The sequence below is a fragment of the Cladophialophora immunda genome (assembly GCF_000835495.1).
Source record: "Cladophialophora immunda strain CBS 83496 unplaced genomic scaffold supercont1.1, whole genome shotgun sequence".
Taxonomy (NCBI): domain Eukaryota; kingdom Fungi; phylum Ascomycota; class Eurotiomycetes; order Chaetothyriales; family Herpotrichiellaceae; genus Cladophialophora; species Cladophialophora immunda.
The window spans coordinates 4,146,519-4,162,070 of NW_015622541.1; the positions used below are offsets into that span (position 1 = coordinate 4,146,519).

The window sequence follows — 15,552 nt, forward strand, 5'->3', positions numbered from 1 at the left end:
ATACCTTCCAACAAAACCAGAGAAGTAGTATGAGGATGAAAGGGAGAAGAAGCCTTGTAGGGTGCGGTGTAGTGGTAAGGCAGCTCCAGCATCCGCTCAATTGACGACACGAAGCTGCTTGTTTGCGTGCTCGTCGGAAGTGGCCCGTGCGTACACTCCCCCAGCCAATCAATCTGGTTACTCTGCGGAAGGGAGGATTCTGCGAGACCGCATTCCACAGCTTTTGGTGATAACGGAACACGACAGCGCAGAACAAGAAGCCTTCGAAATAGCCTCCGCCGCGTAGGGAGCTGACAGAGCGATGTCAAAACTAAAAAAGGGCCGTCAAGACTCTGCGGCCGCCCACGATACCACAATTACTGGGTGACAGGATGGCCCTTAGTGGTGACAACATCAAGTTGGACGGCAGATTTTGATGCTCACGTTATGTGGAGAGCGGCCGCCGTTGATCTTGGAAGCATAGAGAGAGAAGCTGAGCGGATTTGCCACGCGATGAGGCAATTCTAGCTCAAAAATGGCAATTGCTAATCGTCATGGGAACAGAAGGTATATTGGTTCGTCGAAACCTACATGTGCGGTCTAGCCTTCAGTCTGGCCATATCCTCTGCCACCTTCGTCGTTAGCTACTCGCTAGTCGCCGAAATATTGCAAAATGGCACCTCATGCTGAGGATCCTGGATCGCTGGAGCATCAGCCATACTCATCTGCTCCGCCAAAGACCAAGGCTAGGAACACCGTGCTCCCTTTCGACGAGGAGTCTACACCTAGTGCTACCAAGATCGGAAAGAAGCTCTCAGAAACATACGAACCAGGACATGTACCGCCAGAACGCCATGAACATTATGCATACGACTATCTTCGCCCTCGCTTTCCTGACGTCCATTGGGACGAGCTGACAGAAATCCCCCATGAGGACAAAGGCGTTCTTGGCCATCCGAGATTTCGGAATCTTCTTGATGCTGCCGAAGATGTATTTGACTACATACCAAAGATAGGCACGGAAATCACTGGCATCAAGCTGACGCAGCTCACTGATTCGCAAAAGTGTGATCTGGCAAGGCTCGTGGCAACTCGCGGAGTTGTCTTCTTCCGCAATCAAGAAGACTTCGACATTGAGGCTCAAAGGGAGCTGGGAAAGTTCTTTGGCACGCTTCACAAGCATGCTACAACTTCAATGCCTCAGAGAGAAGGGCTTGAAGATGTCCATGTCATCTACACGACAGACGAATCACTGGACCAACGTGCTCTCTTTACTCCGACATATTTATGGCACTCAGATGTGAGTTGACTCCAAATCGTCGGCAAGTGTCACACTGATATAGTCGCCAGGTGAGCTATGAAGTACAGCCTCCATCGTATACGTCTCTCAAAGTGTTGACCGGCCCCCCACGAGGTGGCGGAGGCGACACCCTCTGGTGCTCGCAGTACGCAATCTACGACGTTCTGTCAGCACCGATGCAGAAGTATCTTGAAAGTCTCACGGCACTACATTCGGCGGACGAGCAAGCCGAAGGATCTCGCGCAGCTGGCAGACCAGTGCGGCGCCAACCCATCACCACTGAACATCCCTTGGTCCGCATCAACCCCGTCACGGGCTGGAAATCGCTATTTTTCAACCCAGGCTTTGTCATGAAGATAGTCGGTGTCCCCAAGGCCGAGAGCGACGCCATCATCCGATATCTCAACGAACTCATCACCACGACTCAAGAGGCACACGTGCGTTTTCAGTGGGGCAAGCATGATGTTGCGATCTGGGATAACCGGTGTACGAACCACACAGCTTCTTATGGTTTTATCCCGCACCGGAGACACGCCGTGCGGGTTACGGTGACTGCTGAGAAGCCGTATGTTGATTCGACTGGGAAGTCTCAGGAAGAAGAGTACAACCAGAAATGGCGCCTACCACAGACAAACAAGGATGGGTCAAGAAGATCAAACTATAATGACTGACCAAGTGGTGAAGATGTACAAGTACAGCTTGCCAACGGGCATTTCTGAGATTTGCAAGATTTTTTGAATGCCTACTTATATACTGGGTAGGTAAAGCAACTGTCTATCTTCATCCTTGGGGCTCAGGCTTGGCAATATGAGATGCAAGCACACATCTTATTGATCCTTCTACCTGCACCGTAACCTCTCTGTCTCGTTGCATTCAAGTTCAGTGAAATGTGGCTCCATCATGTCTGCTCCCTCTGTTCTCGAATATGCCCGTTTCCACGGCCTGGCTATTGACCACACCTCAGAAGATCCCCTAGCCTACATTTCCCAAATACCGCTGCAAGATATTGAGGATGGCCAACAACTGCCAGACCAAGATTTCTCGGTATTTGCTGACGATATTGCAGAGCCAAAGTTGCAGCTCACCCGTCATGAAGGTACCATGCTCGCTGAGAGCATCCTCGACCGTCCCCCCGTCGTGAACTGGAGCAACTTCCTGCCGGAACGGCACCGACTGCGAAACTTGAAAATCGAAGAGCCGTTGCTAGCAGGGGACCACGAGTCAGAGGTTCGGCGTTTCAGACGAGAGGCATCGAGCCAGGTGGACACCGAACACTTGTTCGAGACCTGTTCCTTGATCAGTTCTGCATCAGGACAGGACTTCGAGGATGAATGGAACGACATCCAATCCGGCCACGTTCTAAGAGAGGTCGAACAAGAGCTGGAAGATGAGAGATGCCATACTACGAAAGAGGGGCTGGTGCATTTGTCGATTTCGCTGAAGGACACTTTGAGCGAGGACACAAAGGCCACCATACTGCACAGCTTTGTTCCAGTTTTGAAGGTTCGACACTCACTCTCCTGCCTTGCGAACCCAGCTGACGGAATGTAGAGACCACGACTGAGATCTGTGACACCCCCGTTGATGCCAGACTCGCCAGAGCCACAAGTTCCACCCTCCCCCAACCTAGACTTCTCTCTACGGTCTGAGGAAGACATTGATAGGGACAATTTTCTGCTTCAGCTAGAGAAAGAGATGCAAGAGAAGGACCAAATACCGTCCGAAGGAATCGATGATGCGAGTCCGACGACATCCAAACTGGTATTGAAAGAGATACATGACGCAGCTAACTTGGAGGCCGGTGAAGATTTGCGAATGGAAGCAGTCTGTGCATCATTCGATGGAAGTCACCAACCGAGAAAGAACCTCGAAAATCTGTGGCTTGATGTGCCAATGATCTCGTCTTCTTCGCAATCTCAGCAATCCAGCGAACAGGCAGTCAAATTGTCATCGCCTGTGGAGCCTGTCCCGGCTTCTCGAGCCCAACCCCTCACGCTCACTGCATCTAAAAGCCCTAGCAACGAAGTTCAGCCTGGTTCAATAACGACAGAATGGTGCGTCGACAGTGGTAAACTAGGTTCTCTCGAAGAGTTATTGTCCCGCGGGGCGGTGGAGTTTGAAAATGATGGATTTGAGGCGGTAGAGGATGACCTAGACGAAGAGCTGGTCAAGTTCGCGGAAAAAGCAGAGAAAGAGATAGATGCCGGCTTGAGAGGTGACAAAATCGACACACCAGAAGAGTGCTTGAAACAACCCGTTCCTCGACTGGAACCTTTTTCCACCCGGTCGCTATGTGACGACCAAGACGCTGACCTTCTCTTGCGCAAAATTGATGAGGTGTGCTTGGTCATCCCAAATACGGCACACTTGCAGAATGACCCAAAGCTCAATTGGTCTCCCTTTCCGCCCCAGTTAACCAAGCTGCAACTCGTCGACGGTATTGAAGATGATGGCAAAATTGGCACACTTGTGGGCGCACCACAAGGAGTTGTCAAGAGTGAGCAACTGCTCTGGAAACCGTCCGGTCTCCGCATGCTTGAGACAAATGATGAGAGTGATGGTGAAATGGAAGAGGATCCAGAGTTGCGTGAGAATATGTCCAGAGTGAGCGAACCCATCGTTCCGGCAAAGAGACTCAATCATGGGTCGGACTCGAGCTGCATGTCACCAACTAAGAAGTCCTGCACACTGGACACCAATAAAGTACAGGGCATGATGGCACGCAATACCGGCCTTGCTTTGAACGGCTTCTCGAGTTTCAATGCGCTGGAGGCGTTCCTTGATCTACGAGGAGCAAAGTTCAAGAGAGCTGCTCAACCACAACCGCCTTCGGCAAATGAACTTGCAGACGATCCCATTCAAGCAACTCAACTTGAGGAAGAGAAGCGTGTAACCTTGGCGCGCGGTTCGGTCTTGCAGCAGTCAGAACCATCGGGCGAATCCAACCCTTGCACCATCCAAGTTCCGTCAACCGCAATTGGCACTACACACACCGGTGGCAACGACGACCTTGGCCCACTTATGGAGTCGAAATGGCCTAGGACGATCTTGATCGAGACAACCACTCTCGGAAGATATCGTTCACTTGTCAGTTTTCTAGAAACAAACGGAGGTAAGCAACTTCGTATGATATACCGAGAAATCACCCAATCTGAGCGAAATACGCCTTCTGCGTCTCCCGATATCATTTTGAATCCGAGGACAGCCCTCATGTTCACAAACATGCAGGCCTTACACCAGAAAAGCTTGCCTGGACAAGGGATCCAAGCAGGCGAAAGTATGATCCAAAGCAGAATCCTGAAACTCGCACATGATTATACTCAGCTGTTCATTCTCGTTGCAATGACGGCTCGCGGGAATATCCTGCTGCAGTCGCAAGTTGACACGATGAACACTTTTGCAGGGTTTTGTGAAAAGCTCTCTAGTCGTCATGGCCTCCACGTCCACCCTCTCTGGATCTCGTCAAGTTCTGGAACTCAACCAGCTGAGGCGGCTCTGAGTTGGTGGACCTGGAATCTGGCTTGTTGCCACGGCTTTCCGGTTACCGACCCGTCTCAGTCCCTGCGTCCAAAGATAGACACAGCTAATCTCATCAATGAAGAGACTCTCTGGGAGAGATTTTTAAGAAAGGCTGGGCTGAATCCTATGGCAGCCCAAGTTGTCCTCGGAGGATTGAGAAGATCGGACTCCCCTGAAATCACGCTCGACCAAGATTGGGGCCTGAGGAGATTCGTGAAGATGGATCCTGATGAGCGCATGGACATGTTTGCCGAGACTTTGGGACAGGGAGTACTCGAGAGGGTCAATGCCGTGCTTGACAAAGATTGGGGCTGGAGATGAGAAGCACAGCCCTCGCCGCTGCACAATGCTGACAATGCAGGCGGAGCTTTGCCTCGGTGGGGTGGGAACTGCCTTGTCACATCTTAGGGCTGTCGCGTGTTCAAATGTAAGGTGTGGAGTGCTCGAGATGTTTTGTAGAGCGAAGAGATAGAGCGAGACCTACCTGACGAAGACAGCAGACTTGGTGAGGATGTAAGGAATCTCTAGGGATCATAGAACGTAGATAAATTCGCAGCCTGGTGAGCCGCAAGGCTGGCCCCCATGACGTACTCGGTAGATTTGGAGAGGCGGCAACCAAAGACGCAGACTGCAGCCGTTGACCAAGCACACAACCCTGCCATTCATTCCTTGTGTAACTCTGGAGGTTTGGTACTTGTTGGGCGTCTATGATGCGTTCATGCTGTAAAGTCACCACTCTCTTCCTTCCTGTGGCTCCTTAGTCCGCCAGACTCAGCACTTGCGAGAATAATCTCCACCGGCCGTCCCTTGACCATCGTGGCTCCTCCGCTCCGCGGTTCGACGAGGTCCCAAAACGCCTTCTCTCTCCTCCGTTACCTCTTCCCAAACACTCATCGGCGCGCTCGCGAGAGATATTTGGGCTTCCGTCACGAATATATCCCTCTGCTGCGTCATCGGGCGCAGTCGAGCATCTACCGAGCCATTGTGCGCAGGCAGCAGAAGAAACGAGAAAGGAGAGAAGCGAGCCGAGATCTTGTCTTTTTCTTACGGAGGGGGATTGGAAAAAGCCGTGTTGCCTCATTCCTGCGGCGGCGCACCGGGAAGAGCCGTATTCTGAGGGCTATATATGGAACATCGCACCATGCTGGTGGCCGACACAGTTGGAGGGGAACGAGATCAACCTCAGCAACCGATCAGATGACAAGTTATGGCGGCAATCGGGTGCCGGGCGCGAGGAGGGAGAAGGTGAAGGGGTATTTGAGGGCGGCCAATGAGCTGAGGCAGACATACCAGGCGCAGATCCAGCAAAAGCTGCAGGAGAGTGTCGCCGAAGGGGGGACGTCGAGGGATTGGCCCGATGTGGAGATTGTGAGAAGCGAGAATGAGGAGATGCTCCTGTTTCCTAGCTATGCGAGAAAACATACGAAGCGGAGCAGCCGATACGACGACGCCGCTAGATATCCTCCCGGGACGCACGAGTCTGTGGAAACGCCGCATAGCAGCGGGGACGCGGACTACTGGAAACGAGAGTGGGAAAAATATGAAGACGCGAATGCTATCGTCGACGTGGATGTTCGGGGATGGGTCTATTCTCCTCAACAAGGGCCGCTGAATAGGAAGAACCGGCTTCTTGTGGCGGTCGCCAGGCGACTCAGCGGCATCTACGCTCCCACCTCCAGCCCTGCGACTTCGCGCCCGTCAAGCCAAGCTCCCTCCAATCGCATACAACAGGACGACAATTCATCCAGGTATGAAGACGAAGTCGCCGCGAGAGAAGCAGAGAATATAACCCGTCGCGGACAGAGAGAGGCGGATGCGGCGGTCAGAGGGACTTACAGTTCGACTCCTTCAAGAGGAGGGACTCCTAGCGGTAGTCGATCGACCTCGCCAACGCGATCAATGACGACACCCGCAGATTATGAAGACGAAGATCCCGGTCACCGATCGATGGCTAAGCGTCAATCGTGGAATGAACCAGCCAATATGAGCAGAGAAGAGTTGTCGGCCGCGAACGAATTGCTGTTGGCACGGCTGAAACCTTTCATGTCGATGCCAACTGCGCATGTGCCGATTACGGTCTTCTTCTTCAACCAGTCCAAGTCGACTTCGAAGTCCGTGACCACGGATGAGTCAGGCCACTTCAATTTGCGAGCTGCCTTGGATTTTGTCCCTGATCAAGTCCGGGTCCTGGCCTCAGATAAACTGTCTGCGGTGGAAGATGTCATTGTCACCGAGAACAAGGGCGTTAGTCTGGTCAGCGACATTGACGATACGATCAAACATTCCGGGATCAGCAGTGGTGCGCGAGAGATTTTCAAGAATGCCTTCATTCGAGAATTGGGCGACTTGACCATCAAAGGGGTCAAAGAGTGGTACACGAAGCTGGCTGCCATGAGTGTTCAGCTCCACTACGTCTCGAATTCTCCGTGGCAGATGTATCCACTGCTGCGCAGTTATTTCTCGCTCGCCGGATTGCCACCGGGCTCGTTCCACCTCAAGCAGTATTCGGGAATGTTGCAGGGGATATTCGAGCCCGCGGCAGAACGGAAGCGTGGTTCGCTGGATCGAATCATGAATGACTTTCCTGAGCGCAAATTTATCCTTGTTGGTGATAGCGGAGAGGCCGACTTGGAGGTGTATACCGACGTTGTGCTTGAGCACCCAGGACGAGTATTGGGGGTTTTCATCAGAGATGTGACAACACCGGTCAAGAAGGGTTTCTTTGACCAAGCGATATCGAACACGCCGCCGGATTCCATGATTGCAAGAGATGGCGGGCGACTTAGTCGGTCTCCTGGAGACATAAAGACTGATGCTCCTGAGAACAGGCCCGCTTTACCTGAAAGACCAAAGTCGACGGTGGACCCAAAGCTTGCAGAAGGCGATCTGATTGATTTCACAGACGACTCGGAAGCGAAAAAAGGCTCGCTAAAGCCTCCTACGCATTTGAGCGACATGCGCCAGCTCGACGCGAACGGCAAGCCCCATGCCCCCAATAAACCCAACAAACCCTCGAGCTTACGAAATTTCTCAACAACCCAATCAACACCGCCTGCGAACCATGTGAGATATTCAGCGTCGTCAGATACAGAGACTCAAGAGGCTGTGAAGAAGAAACCGCCACCACCACCACCTAAACCCCGTCGGAGTGGACGGACGCCGGACGCTAACACTGGGCATGCCATGAGCGAGCCGGCACCACAGCCTCTCTCGAGAGCGCCATTCTCTTCTCCTCGCCAAAATCAAAGTCAGCCTCAACTCTCCTCTGACCTAGCTAAACATACGAGTTCGACCTCGAATCCACCAACACTTACGCCAACGCTGTCACGCACGTCCACATCCGCTAGTAGCGCCTCGCGAAATGATGATGGCTATGTGGCCGTTGCCCGTCGCCAGATCTCTTCCGCATACAACACTCTCCCAGCGATTCGCTCATCCTCGCCTTCTCGCTCTGCGACCACTTCATCCGATCAAGCCAGCACATCCAGCGACAACCGCCAAAATCCCCCACTGCCTGCACGGAGGGTGATATCTTCTTACCCTGCAGCCGCTGCACGATGGGCCACGGGCTACGGATACCCGGTCTCTGATCCGCTCGCAACTGCCAGCGATGGTAGCACCATTCCACCAACTCCCGGTAACAATGCACCATACGACAAGAAGTTGGAGATATGGCGCAGACGGTGGGCGAGGGCAGAAGAGATCATGCGTGCGAGAGGGGTGGTGTTAAGGAAGTGGAGGGTCGGTGGGGATGTCATGGACGAGTGCGTCGCGTTGGTGAGCCGCGAGCTGGAACGGCAGGACAGACATGGGCGAGAGCGGCACCACAACAGGTGACGACTGATGGGAGACAGAAGAAGTTCTTGCTTTTGCTGTTTTGGGGGAATACATATAAAAAGCCAGGCGTGCTCCTTTGATGTTTCTTTTGTGTTGACGTTCGATATAAGGTCTCCATCATGATATATGAGAGGCAGTTGTTTGTATTCTTTCATCTACTCTCCCAGGCTCGCAAATATACAAGCCGACCCTTTCCAGGTTCTCAAGCAGTTACTTCGGTCAGACGGTATGTGCTCTACTGAGCCCGAATGCCTCAATGAAGACTTTGTCGTTCATCCATATTGTACTCGGTACAACACTTCTATTGGTCCATGTTCTTGATCCATGAACACGTTGCTCCTCTCGGTACATCCCGTCCATCGTACAGGATCTCCTTTGTGGGCGGGTTTCCAAGGGGGCCTCTCTCACATCTTCTTCCCAGCCACGTCGCCCGTGCCGCCGCTCTTGCTCCCGCCCTTCGCGGCGTCCTTCTTGGCCAGGATCGCGGCCTCCTCGTCCTGCAGCTCCTTGTCCACCTGCGCGCCGCGGCTGGGCGCGTTGCCGTGCATCCTGGCCGGCGCGGTCGGGTCGACCTCGCCGGCCCGCGCCTCGGCGCTCTTGGACTTGCCCGAGCTGGAGGTGTCCGCGGCGTTGGAGGTCGTGTTTTGCGGGCCCGACGCGGCGAGGCGGTTCGCTATCGAGCGGCTGTCTTCTGTGCGGGCGGGTTAGGGATCTTGTTGTTCTGGTGGTACTTTCATTGGGAAGCGGGTGCATATTGGGGCAGTCTTAGGGAGGGAGTGATCTGGAGGATAAGAAAGGTATCATGGAAGGGCGCGGTTGGTGGCTTGGAATAGGGATGAGAGGATGGGACGGAGAACAAAGCTCAGGATGAGGCACGGCGAGGACGTCCAGGCCATGCATCCACAGCACGACCATCAACTCCTGCCCACCCCATCCCTTAGACCTCTTCCTTGGTGAGCAACTGCCCTCTCTCTCCTCTCACCACTGCGATCCTCTTGCCCATCCCGGTTTCTGGGCCATTTCACCTTTCCGTGCACCAGTCATGACACCAGCTCTCTCTTCTCCCGGATTCTTCTCCATCTCCCTCCACGCACAGAGTAGAAAGGAAGTCACAAACCCCCAGAGGGCATCAAAGGGGGAGTTTACATACTCGAGTCATTTCCCAGATGAGAATTCTTTTGTCCTTCTTCATACGCTTGGTCGCCGCCCTTCTGCGAGTCCGGCGGCACCCGCTGGTCCCCGGCCTCGTAGACGTTGCTGTTGCCTACGCTGGACGTGCCAGACATTTTTCACCGAGGGATATTTCTTCCGGGAGAGAAAGGTACGAAAATTCTCGAGGAGAACGGCAAGGGTTGCTCCTGTTTCGAACTGGTTGCGACACCTAAATTGAATAGTTGGGGGGTGTTTTCGAGGGATCAAGGTCCACAACGTGACGCTGTCAAGGATTTTGCTTTGAAAGAAAGGGTTTAATAGACAGGCAAAGGGGCAATTGTGAGGATTAATGAATGTTTGTGGTCGTCGTTGGGAAGAAAATGGCATTCTATATGTATAGGCACTCGTCCAATGCATGACATCACAATCTCATCCTTCGCCCGACGCGGGAGCCGCAATGAAGTCATCCATATCCACCGCTGGATACGTGAAGCATGAATGGAGCGGATCATGACGCCGCGACTATCAAGGGAGGATGGTAATTGCCCCTGGCTAGACGACATACTAGATGGGCTTTAGGCAACTAGACATGTGCCCCCCTGGTAGGCCCGTAAGGTGGTGCATTGACTTCGGTGAGCTGGTCAAGTACTGTACATATGCGTAGGTCGATCCGAACCCAGTGGAATAGTACAACGGAGACTAAATCCTCCGGAATGGGGAACTAGATATCCAAACGATCCTCCCTTGAATCTTCTACGAAGCAGTGTCAACCCGTGGTGGGTTTGGGTATCATGTCTTCCGGACGCCGAGCTTCAGCCTTGCGTCCATCCATATCATGCATCATGCCAATCGCTGTCCAGTTCCTGCCCTTCGCGTGTCTCTTCGTTTCATCCACAAGCAATGTGTAACTTCCTATCCAAGGAAGGAAGCCGATGCCGGCTCTGGCCAGGCTCATGACCACATCTGAAACATGCAGCAGTCACACCGGAAGAGGCGCGGCTGATCTGCGGACCGTTGTGGTGCCGATGAGACAGGACTCCGGCTCGTAGTGAAGTCACTGTTCGGCGAGTGAAGCTCAAGCAGCTGCTGACAAGCGACCTTGCGCCGAACAAGGGTCTTCAGCGCCGGTGAGGCTAGAATGGATGTGCAACAGCCTGTGGTGTGGAATCGTGGTGGGGTATATCTGATTCTCTTAGGCCGTGTCTGGGATCATAGTCCTAGAACCCTTTCCTTCTCATCGAGCTTCATCTCCAGATAAGTGTTGTGTTCCCAAAAAGGCTTTCGGTCATCTCCCGATTGTCAGCTGTGCAACTTCGTCCCTCGCAGCTCCGACCTTATCAGCCACGTCGAAAAGACTCCTCTGCACCTCACCAAATACGTAGCGCAGCAATTGCATCTGGTGATCTTTGTCGCTGACGGCCCCGCCGTTTCGATCGCCGTAGTTGAGTCGGTCGTTCAACTCTCTCTCCTTGCCAATGACTTTGCCTTCCAAGCCTTGGACGAAATCCTCAATCTCGCTCAGGAGTTGTCGATTGCCTTGAATCATGTCTTGCATCTCGTCGGTCCTCGTATTGAACAGTTCAATCAGGCTCTTCGGGCCTTGTATTTCCTCTGCGTCTTCACCAGGGAGTTGGATTCTATCTCCCTGAGCATGCCCGGCCCGGACGCTCCCCCTCAACGTCTGAGGATTGTTCCACCATCCGCTTAAGCCTGTTCCACCGTAGATGCCGCTGCCGTTCAAGTTTTCATTCTGTGCGTGAGCAACCTGTTGGTACTGCCTGGGCATTTTCAATCGATCAATGGCTCTGAAAACGCATTTTGCTTCCAGTTCGTTCTTTTTGATACCTCCGTCCCTTGCCGCCACAATTGCTTCCGCATCGTTGCCTAGGCCAGCTTCCACCTCGTCTAGCTTTTGGCTCACAAATTCCACGCCATTGGGTAGCGTCTCTCCAGCGGCAACCACGGTTGGAAGAAGGTCTGCTACCTCGGAGGCGAGTTTGATCTGATTGAGGATGAGAGTGTCAACCGCCTCGATTTCTTTTTGTAGATCGGGTGTAAGCTGGTCGAATTTTGTGGTGGAGCGCAGATGAGCAAGATCTATCTGCGGTTGAGAGGATGCGCCGGTTGTGGAGGTGTTTGTTGGTGGTTGAGCAGTTGTACTCTGGCCCCTGTACAGAAAATGTTAGGACGTGCACAAATATTGAGGGAAAGTATTGAGAGCACTTACAGGCTTAGGGGAGCTGGCGCAGCAGTGCTGATCCCCAAGCTCAGGGTTGGTTTTGACGCTGGAGCACCGAAGAGCGACATGATGTCTTTGAAATAGTTGAGCGCGCCGACGGTGATTGCGTATGATGAGAGGGTTGGTGTGCCAAAGTTCTTTGGACTGTGAGAGACGCGATGCGCGATGGAGAAGTGCGGCCTAGGTTTGTGGAACCCACCGTACATGTTAATCATTGATACGGTAGCGCATTGATGCACTCCTGGTCAATTCCCTTGTCTCCTGCCTCTCATCCTTCATTCCGACTGTCTCCAGGCTCAGTTCTAGAAATGTGAATTCTCGTGTGCGCTCACCTTCTTCGGCCAACTTCGCTACCTCTACTGTGGAAAGGCTAGGTCATTATGAATAATTCCCTTGCCCCAGATCAGATAGGCGCAAAGCCGGCGGAAGTATTGCGCTAGAAAGATGTTTCGTCCAAAATGTGTGGCTACTACGGTTCAGTCCCCGACTGATGATGCGCCGGGAGATTCCCAACTTCCTGTCCCCAAGAGCTACTTTAAGAGTGCCCAATGGTCAGTACGAAGTTGCCGCAGATCCGATAGCTCCCCACTGACGAATGATAGGAGTGCGGATGGAACATGTCTAATTGCCAGTCGTTCGAACAATGACATTGATACTTTTGTTGTGTGAGTAAATGTTGTTATCATGGTCTGCGGCGCGCTAACTAGCATGCAGTCCAGCAGACCTCCTCGAAAAGGCACCTGAGCCACGAATACTTTCTCCGTACTGCAGCATACAGTCGGCAGAATCTGTCAAGGCTGTGGTCGGGTATCCGTTTTTCAACCTTCAGGATTCTTCCACCACATTGATCTTGTCGTCCATGAGAGATCATCCGATTCGGCTGACCTCAGCTCTAACTGGCCATCTGGGAGCATCTTATCCACTAGTCAATCCCATGACTGAGGGGTTCATTAGTCCCCATTCCTTAATGTTCAGCAGTCAGGGTGATCGCATCATTGCCGGTTCGGAATCCCTGATCTCTATCTTTGATGTGAACCGGCCAGGGCAGGACCCGGTTTCTTCGATCCCTACCGGGCCAAAATGGAGAAAGGCGGCCGAGTACACTGGCACTGTCAATATGCGAGGGATCGTGTCCACGCTTAGCGGTGACCCCTCAACTGGCCTTCTAGCTGCTGGAACCTATAGCCGTTATGTTGCCCTGTATGATTCCTTGGGTCAAGGCGACTGCGTTGGGGTCTTCTGCGTCAAAGGCACAGCTGCGGACTTGCAAATTGGTGGAGGAGGAATAACACAGGTCCTCTGGAGTCCGTGCGGGAGATATCTCCACATTGCTGAGCGCAAAAGCAACGGTGTCATGCTCTATGACATCCGAAAAACTGGCCAACTTTTGGCGTGGCTGGAGGGTCGAGCGGCGATGACCAATCAACGGTTGGGCATTGACCTCGTTGGCACTGATGATCAAAGTAATGAAGTCTGGGCCGGCGGGCTTGACGGGGTCTTCAGGATGTGGAAAGATCCTCAACAACGCGAAGGTCCGATTGCATCGACCTTCGAGTTCAATGGTCACAGTGGTAAGCTCATCACTCCCCTCGCATTCGGGTTCCATATTGACATCTGCGATAGACGCTGTCTCGAGTGTCGTCGTTCATCATCGTGGAGGAGTGCTTGCTACATCGTCCGGCCAAAGGCACGTCGCTGTAGAATACGAAGATGTGCAAATGGAAGAGACAATGCCAGATTACAATTTGAAGATCTGGGAGTTATGATACATCGCCGTTGCCGATAACGATGAGGAATCGGGCTCTTTGTACAGTATTGTTCAGCCTACCCGCTCCCTCCCATCTCGCAATGATTTGATGCCTTTTTGTAGCTTCTTCGGAGATAATTTCGGCAGTAAACACTTGTGCCTGAGCCTTACCGGTTCAACACAGTCGGTGATGTTGTATAGACAAGTGGTGGTGAGATTTATTATGCTGAACTCGCTCAGAATCAGCTTTGGTATCAAGAGGTGGATCATTGTGCGACACCATGCTGTCTGTGGACTAGCGTGGAAATAGTGATTGGCTTGAGTCTGACTTCATCTCCCCTTTCTCCTTTTCCTTTTCCTCTATGTTAATGCTTTCGGTAGACGTATAGCATTGCTGTTGGCCATCCAGACTTTGCATCGGCAAAAATACTGAATCCTTCATGTTGGAGGAATCACGACCCGATGGCTCGTTCATGGCTTGTTTCAACCAGCGCCCTGTTGTTTCGCGTTGCTTTTGACCGGCGGAGCCACACTCGAACTCCCTCCTTGCTCTGGCGTGCCGACTGTCTCTCGAATGTACTGATTTTTGCTGTGGTAGGGCTGAGGTCTTGCCCTTCCTCTACTAGATCAGCTTCGGCAGACGTACCAAATCCGTCGATGCAGAGAAACACCCCTAGCTAAGGTCTTGCAGTCGTCCTTCTCTTAACCTGTCCATTGTTCCTGGCGCCAAAATTCACCGCATTCATCGCCGGTGATCGTACTTACTGATCCTGCTCAGCTAGTCGTCAGTCTTGTGAAGAACCAGTTATAGTTGCGCAATCTCATTTGTTTTGTCTTTCACTTCGTGTGTTATCACCCTCACAATCACTAACCTGTTTTTCACAAACCCGTCAAGCCAATCTTTGAGCTCTCTGCGAACCATCATCAAGGCCTCGAGATCCTGTACAAGATCTCGGGGCCTTGAAATCGTCTGTTTTATCTGATCAAGCAGCCTGTCCAACATCCAGTAACTGGCAAGTTTAATTTTCAGTCAAAGCCACCACCTCTTCAAGTTGCGAAAACACCCTAGATGGTAAGCAAGCATCGCATGTTAACACTCACTCACTGACTCTAATTTGAGCTTGAGAAGCCGGCTGATCAACATGTTCAGACCGCTCCGGTCCTCACGATGGAGCTTCGGTCTCTCCAGGAGGTAACTCTATAACCTCCTGTCAGATTGACCAAGACATCATTCGAGTGTTTCCTCCCAGCACCTCATGGGGCATGGTAGAAGAGCGGACCATCGCTTCAGACAAGGTCACAGAGAAGGGTCTGGCCCTTCACATGTCCTCCGAGCCCGAGCGAGCTGTTCCGGCAATAGCCCTCAGCATCTGACCCGGCATCTGCCATGGCTTTTGTCACAGCAGACCTACTTCTCGACACCCGAACGGCGGAACTTCGGTTGACAGCGGCTGCACATTCACTTCACTTCCCAAGTGAAGACTTTCTTTGTGCCAGTAAGTGACAAGGCTAGGAAGACAAGTCATGGGCGGTTAGCCCAACTGCCTCGCACATGTCAAGGCAGTTAGTGACGCAGTCGAGACGTTACTGCCGCACTGTCACCTGCGCCACTATTCTGGTCTGCCTTCCCCTCGTATATAAAAATATCTGCCTTGGCGCAGTGATTTGTGAGTTTAAATATCTTCTCTCTGCGCCTCTCCAATCTCACTCTGTGACTGACCATCTTCAAAGTCTTCTGCGATTCAACCAGATCATCCCTCTTTGTCTCACAGCACATAT

At 52.6% G+C, this 15,552-nt stretch overlaps 6 protein-coding genes across 6 annotated transcripts; 4 read left to right on the forward strand and 2 right to left on the reverse strand.

Annotated features, from left to right (window-relative positions):
* The first annotated feature begins 398 nt into the window (after positions 1 to 398).
* PV07_01216 (uncharacterized protein) lies at positions 399 to 2,092 on the forward strand. The gene is made up of 2 exons (XM_016387726.1): positions 399 to 1,279; positions 1,330 to 2,092. The coding sequence occupies exons 1-2, from the start codon at positions 653 to 655 to the stop codon at positions 1,948 to 1,950; spliced, it is 1,248 nt and encodes a 415-aa protein (XP_016254654.1). The 5' UTR covers positions 399 to 652; the 3' UTR covers positions 1,951 to 2,092.
* An 87-nt stretch (positions 2,093 to 2,179) lies between these two features.
* Positions 2,180 to 5,119, forward strand: PV07_01217 (uncharacterized protein; the record flags this gene model as incomplete). The annotated part of the gene is made up of 2 exons (XM_016387727.1): positions 2,180 to 2,782; positions 2,831 to 5,119. 2 exons carry the CDS (start codon positions 2,180 to 2,182, stop codon positions 5,117 to 5,119), a joined length of 2,892 nt encoding a protein of 963 aa, XP_016254655.1.
* Positions 5,120 to 5,446: 327 nt separating this feature from the next.
* Positions 5,447 to 8,910, forward strand: PV07_01218 (uncharacterized protein). Its single transcript, XM_016387728.1, has one exon. It carries the CDS (start codon positions 5,996 to 5,998, stop codon positions 8,633 to 8,635), a length of 2,640 nt encoding a protein of 879 aa, XP_016254656.1. The 5' UTR covers positions 5,447 to 5,995; the 3' UTR covers positions 8,636 to 8,910.
* Positions 8,911 to 9,039: 129 nt separating this feature from the next.
* On the reverse strand, positions 9,040 to 10,131 carry PV07_01219 (uncharacterized protein; the record flags this gene model as incomplete). Its single annotated transcript, XM_016387729.1, has 2 exons — positions 9,786 to 10,131; positions 9,040 to 9,326 (listed from the first exon to the last, which is right to left on the reverse strand). The coding sequence occupies exons 1-2, from the start codon at positions 9,919 to 9,921 to the stop codon at positions 9,040 to 9,042; spliced, it is 423 nt and encodes a 140-aa protein (XP_016254657.1). The 5' UTR covers positions 9,922 to 10,131.
* Positions 10,132 to 10,253: 122 nt separating this feature from the next.
* PV07_01220 (uncharacterized protein) lies at positions 10,254 to 12,232 on the reverse strand (the record flags this gene model as incomplete). The annotated part of the gene is made up of 2 exons (XM_016387730.1): positions 10,254 to 11,955; positions 12,015 to 12,232. 2 exons carry the CDS (start codon positions 12,230 to 12,232, stop codon positions 11,073 to 11,075), a joined length of 1,101 nt encoding a protein of 366 aa, XP_016254658.1. The 3' UTR covers positions 10,254 to 11,072.
* Positions 12,233 to 12,321: 89 nt separating this feature from the next.
* PV07_01221 (uncharacterized protein) lies at positions 12,322 to 13,941 on the forward strand. Its single transcript, XM_016387731.1, has 4 exons — positions 12,322 to 12,577; positions 12,629 to 12,691; positions 12,741 to 13,597; positions 13,650 to 13,941. The coding sequence occupies exons 1-4, from the start codon at positions 12,471 to 12,473 to the stop codon at positions 13,790 to 13,792; spliced, it is 1,170 nt and encodes a 389-aa protein (XP_016254659.1). The 5' UTR covers positions 12,322 to 12,470; the 3' UTR covers positions 13,793 to 13,941.
* Positions 13,942 to 15,552: the final 1,611 nt, after the last annotated feature.

What these genes read in the sequence shown, in the direction of transcription:
- PV07_01216 (XM_016387726.1), top strand. Translation starts at nt 653, where the DNA reads ATGGCACCTCATGCTGAGGATCCTGGATCGCTGGAGCATCAGCCATAC. An exon ending in CATATTTATGGCACTCAGAT is followed by an intron (nt 1,280 to 1,329) that starts GTGAGTTGACTC and finishes TATAGTCGCCAG; the next exon opens with GTGAGCTATGAAGTACAGCC.
- PV07_01218 (XM_016387728.1), top strand. Translation starts at nt 5,996, where the DNA reads ATGACAAGTTATGGCGGCAATCGGGTGCCGGGCGCGAGGAGGGAGAAG.
- PV07_01221 (XM_016387731.1), top strand. Translation starts at nt 12,471, where the DNA reads ATGTTTCGTCCAAAATGTGTGGCTACTACGGTTCAGTCCCCGACTGAT. An exon ending in GACATTGATACTTTTGTTGT is followed by an intron (nt 12,692 to 12,740) that starts GTGAGTAAATGT and finishes ACTAGCATGCAG; the next exon opens with TCCAGCAGACCTCCTCGAAA. An exon ending in CGAGTTCAATGGTCACAGTG is followed by an intron (nt 13,598 to 13,649) that starts GTAAGCTCATCA and finishes CATCTGCGATAG; the next exon opens with ACGCTGTCTCGAGTGTCGTC.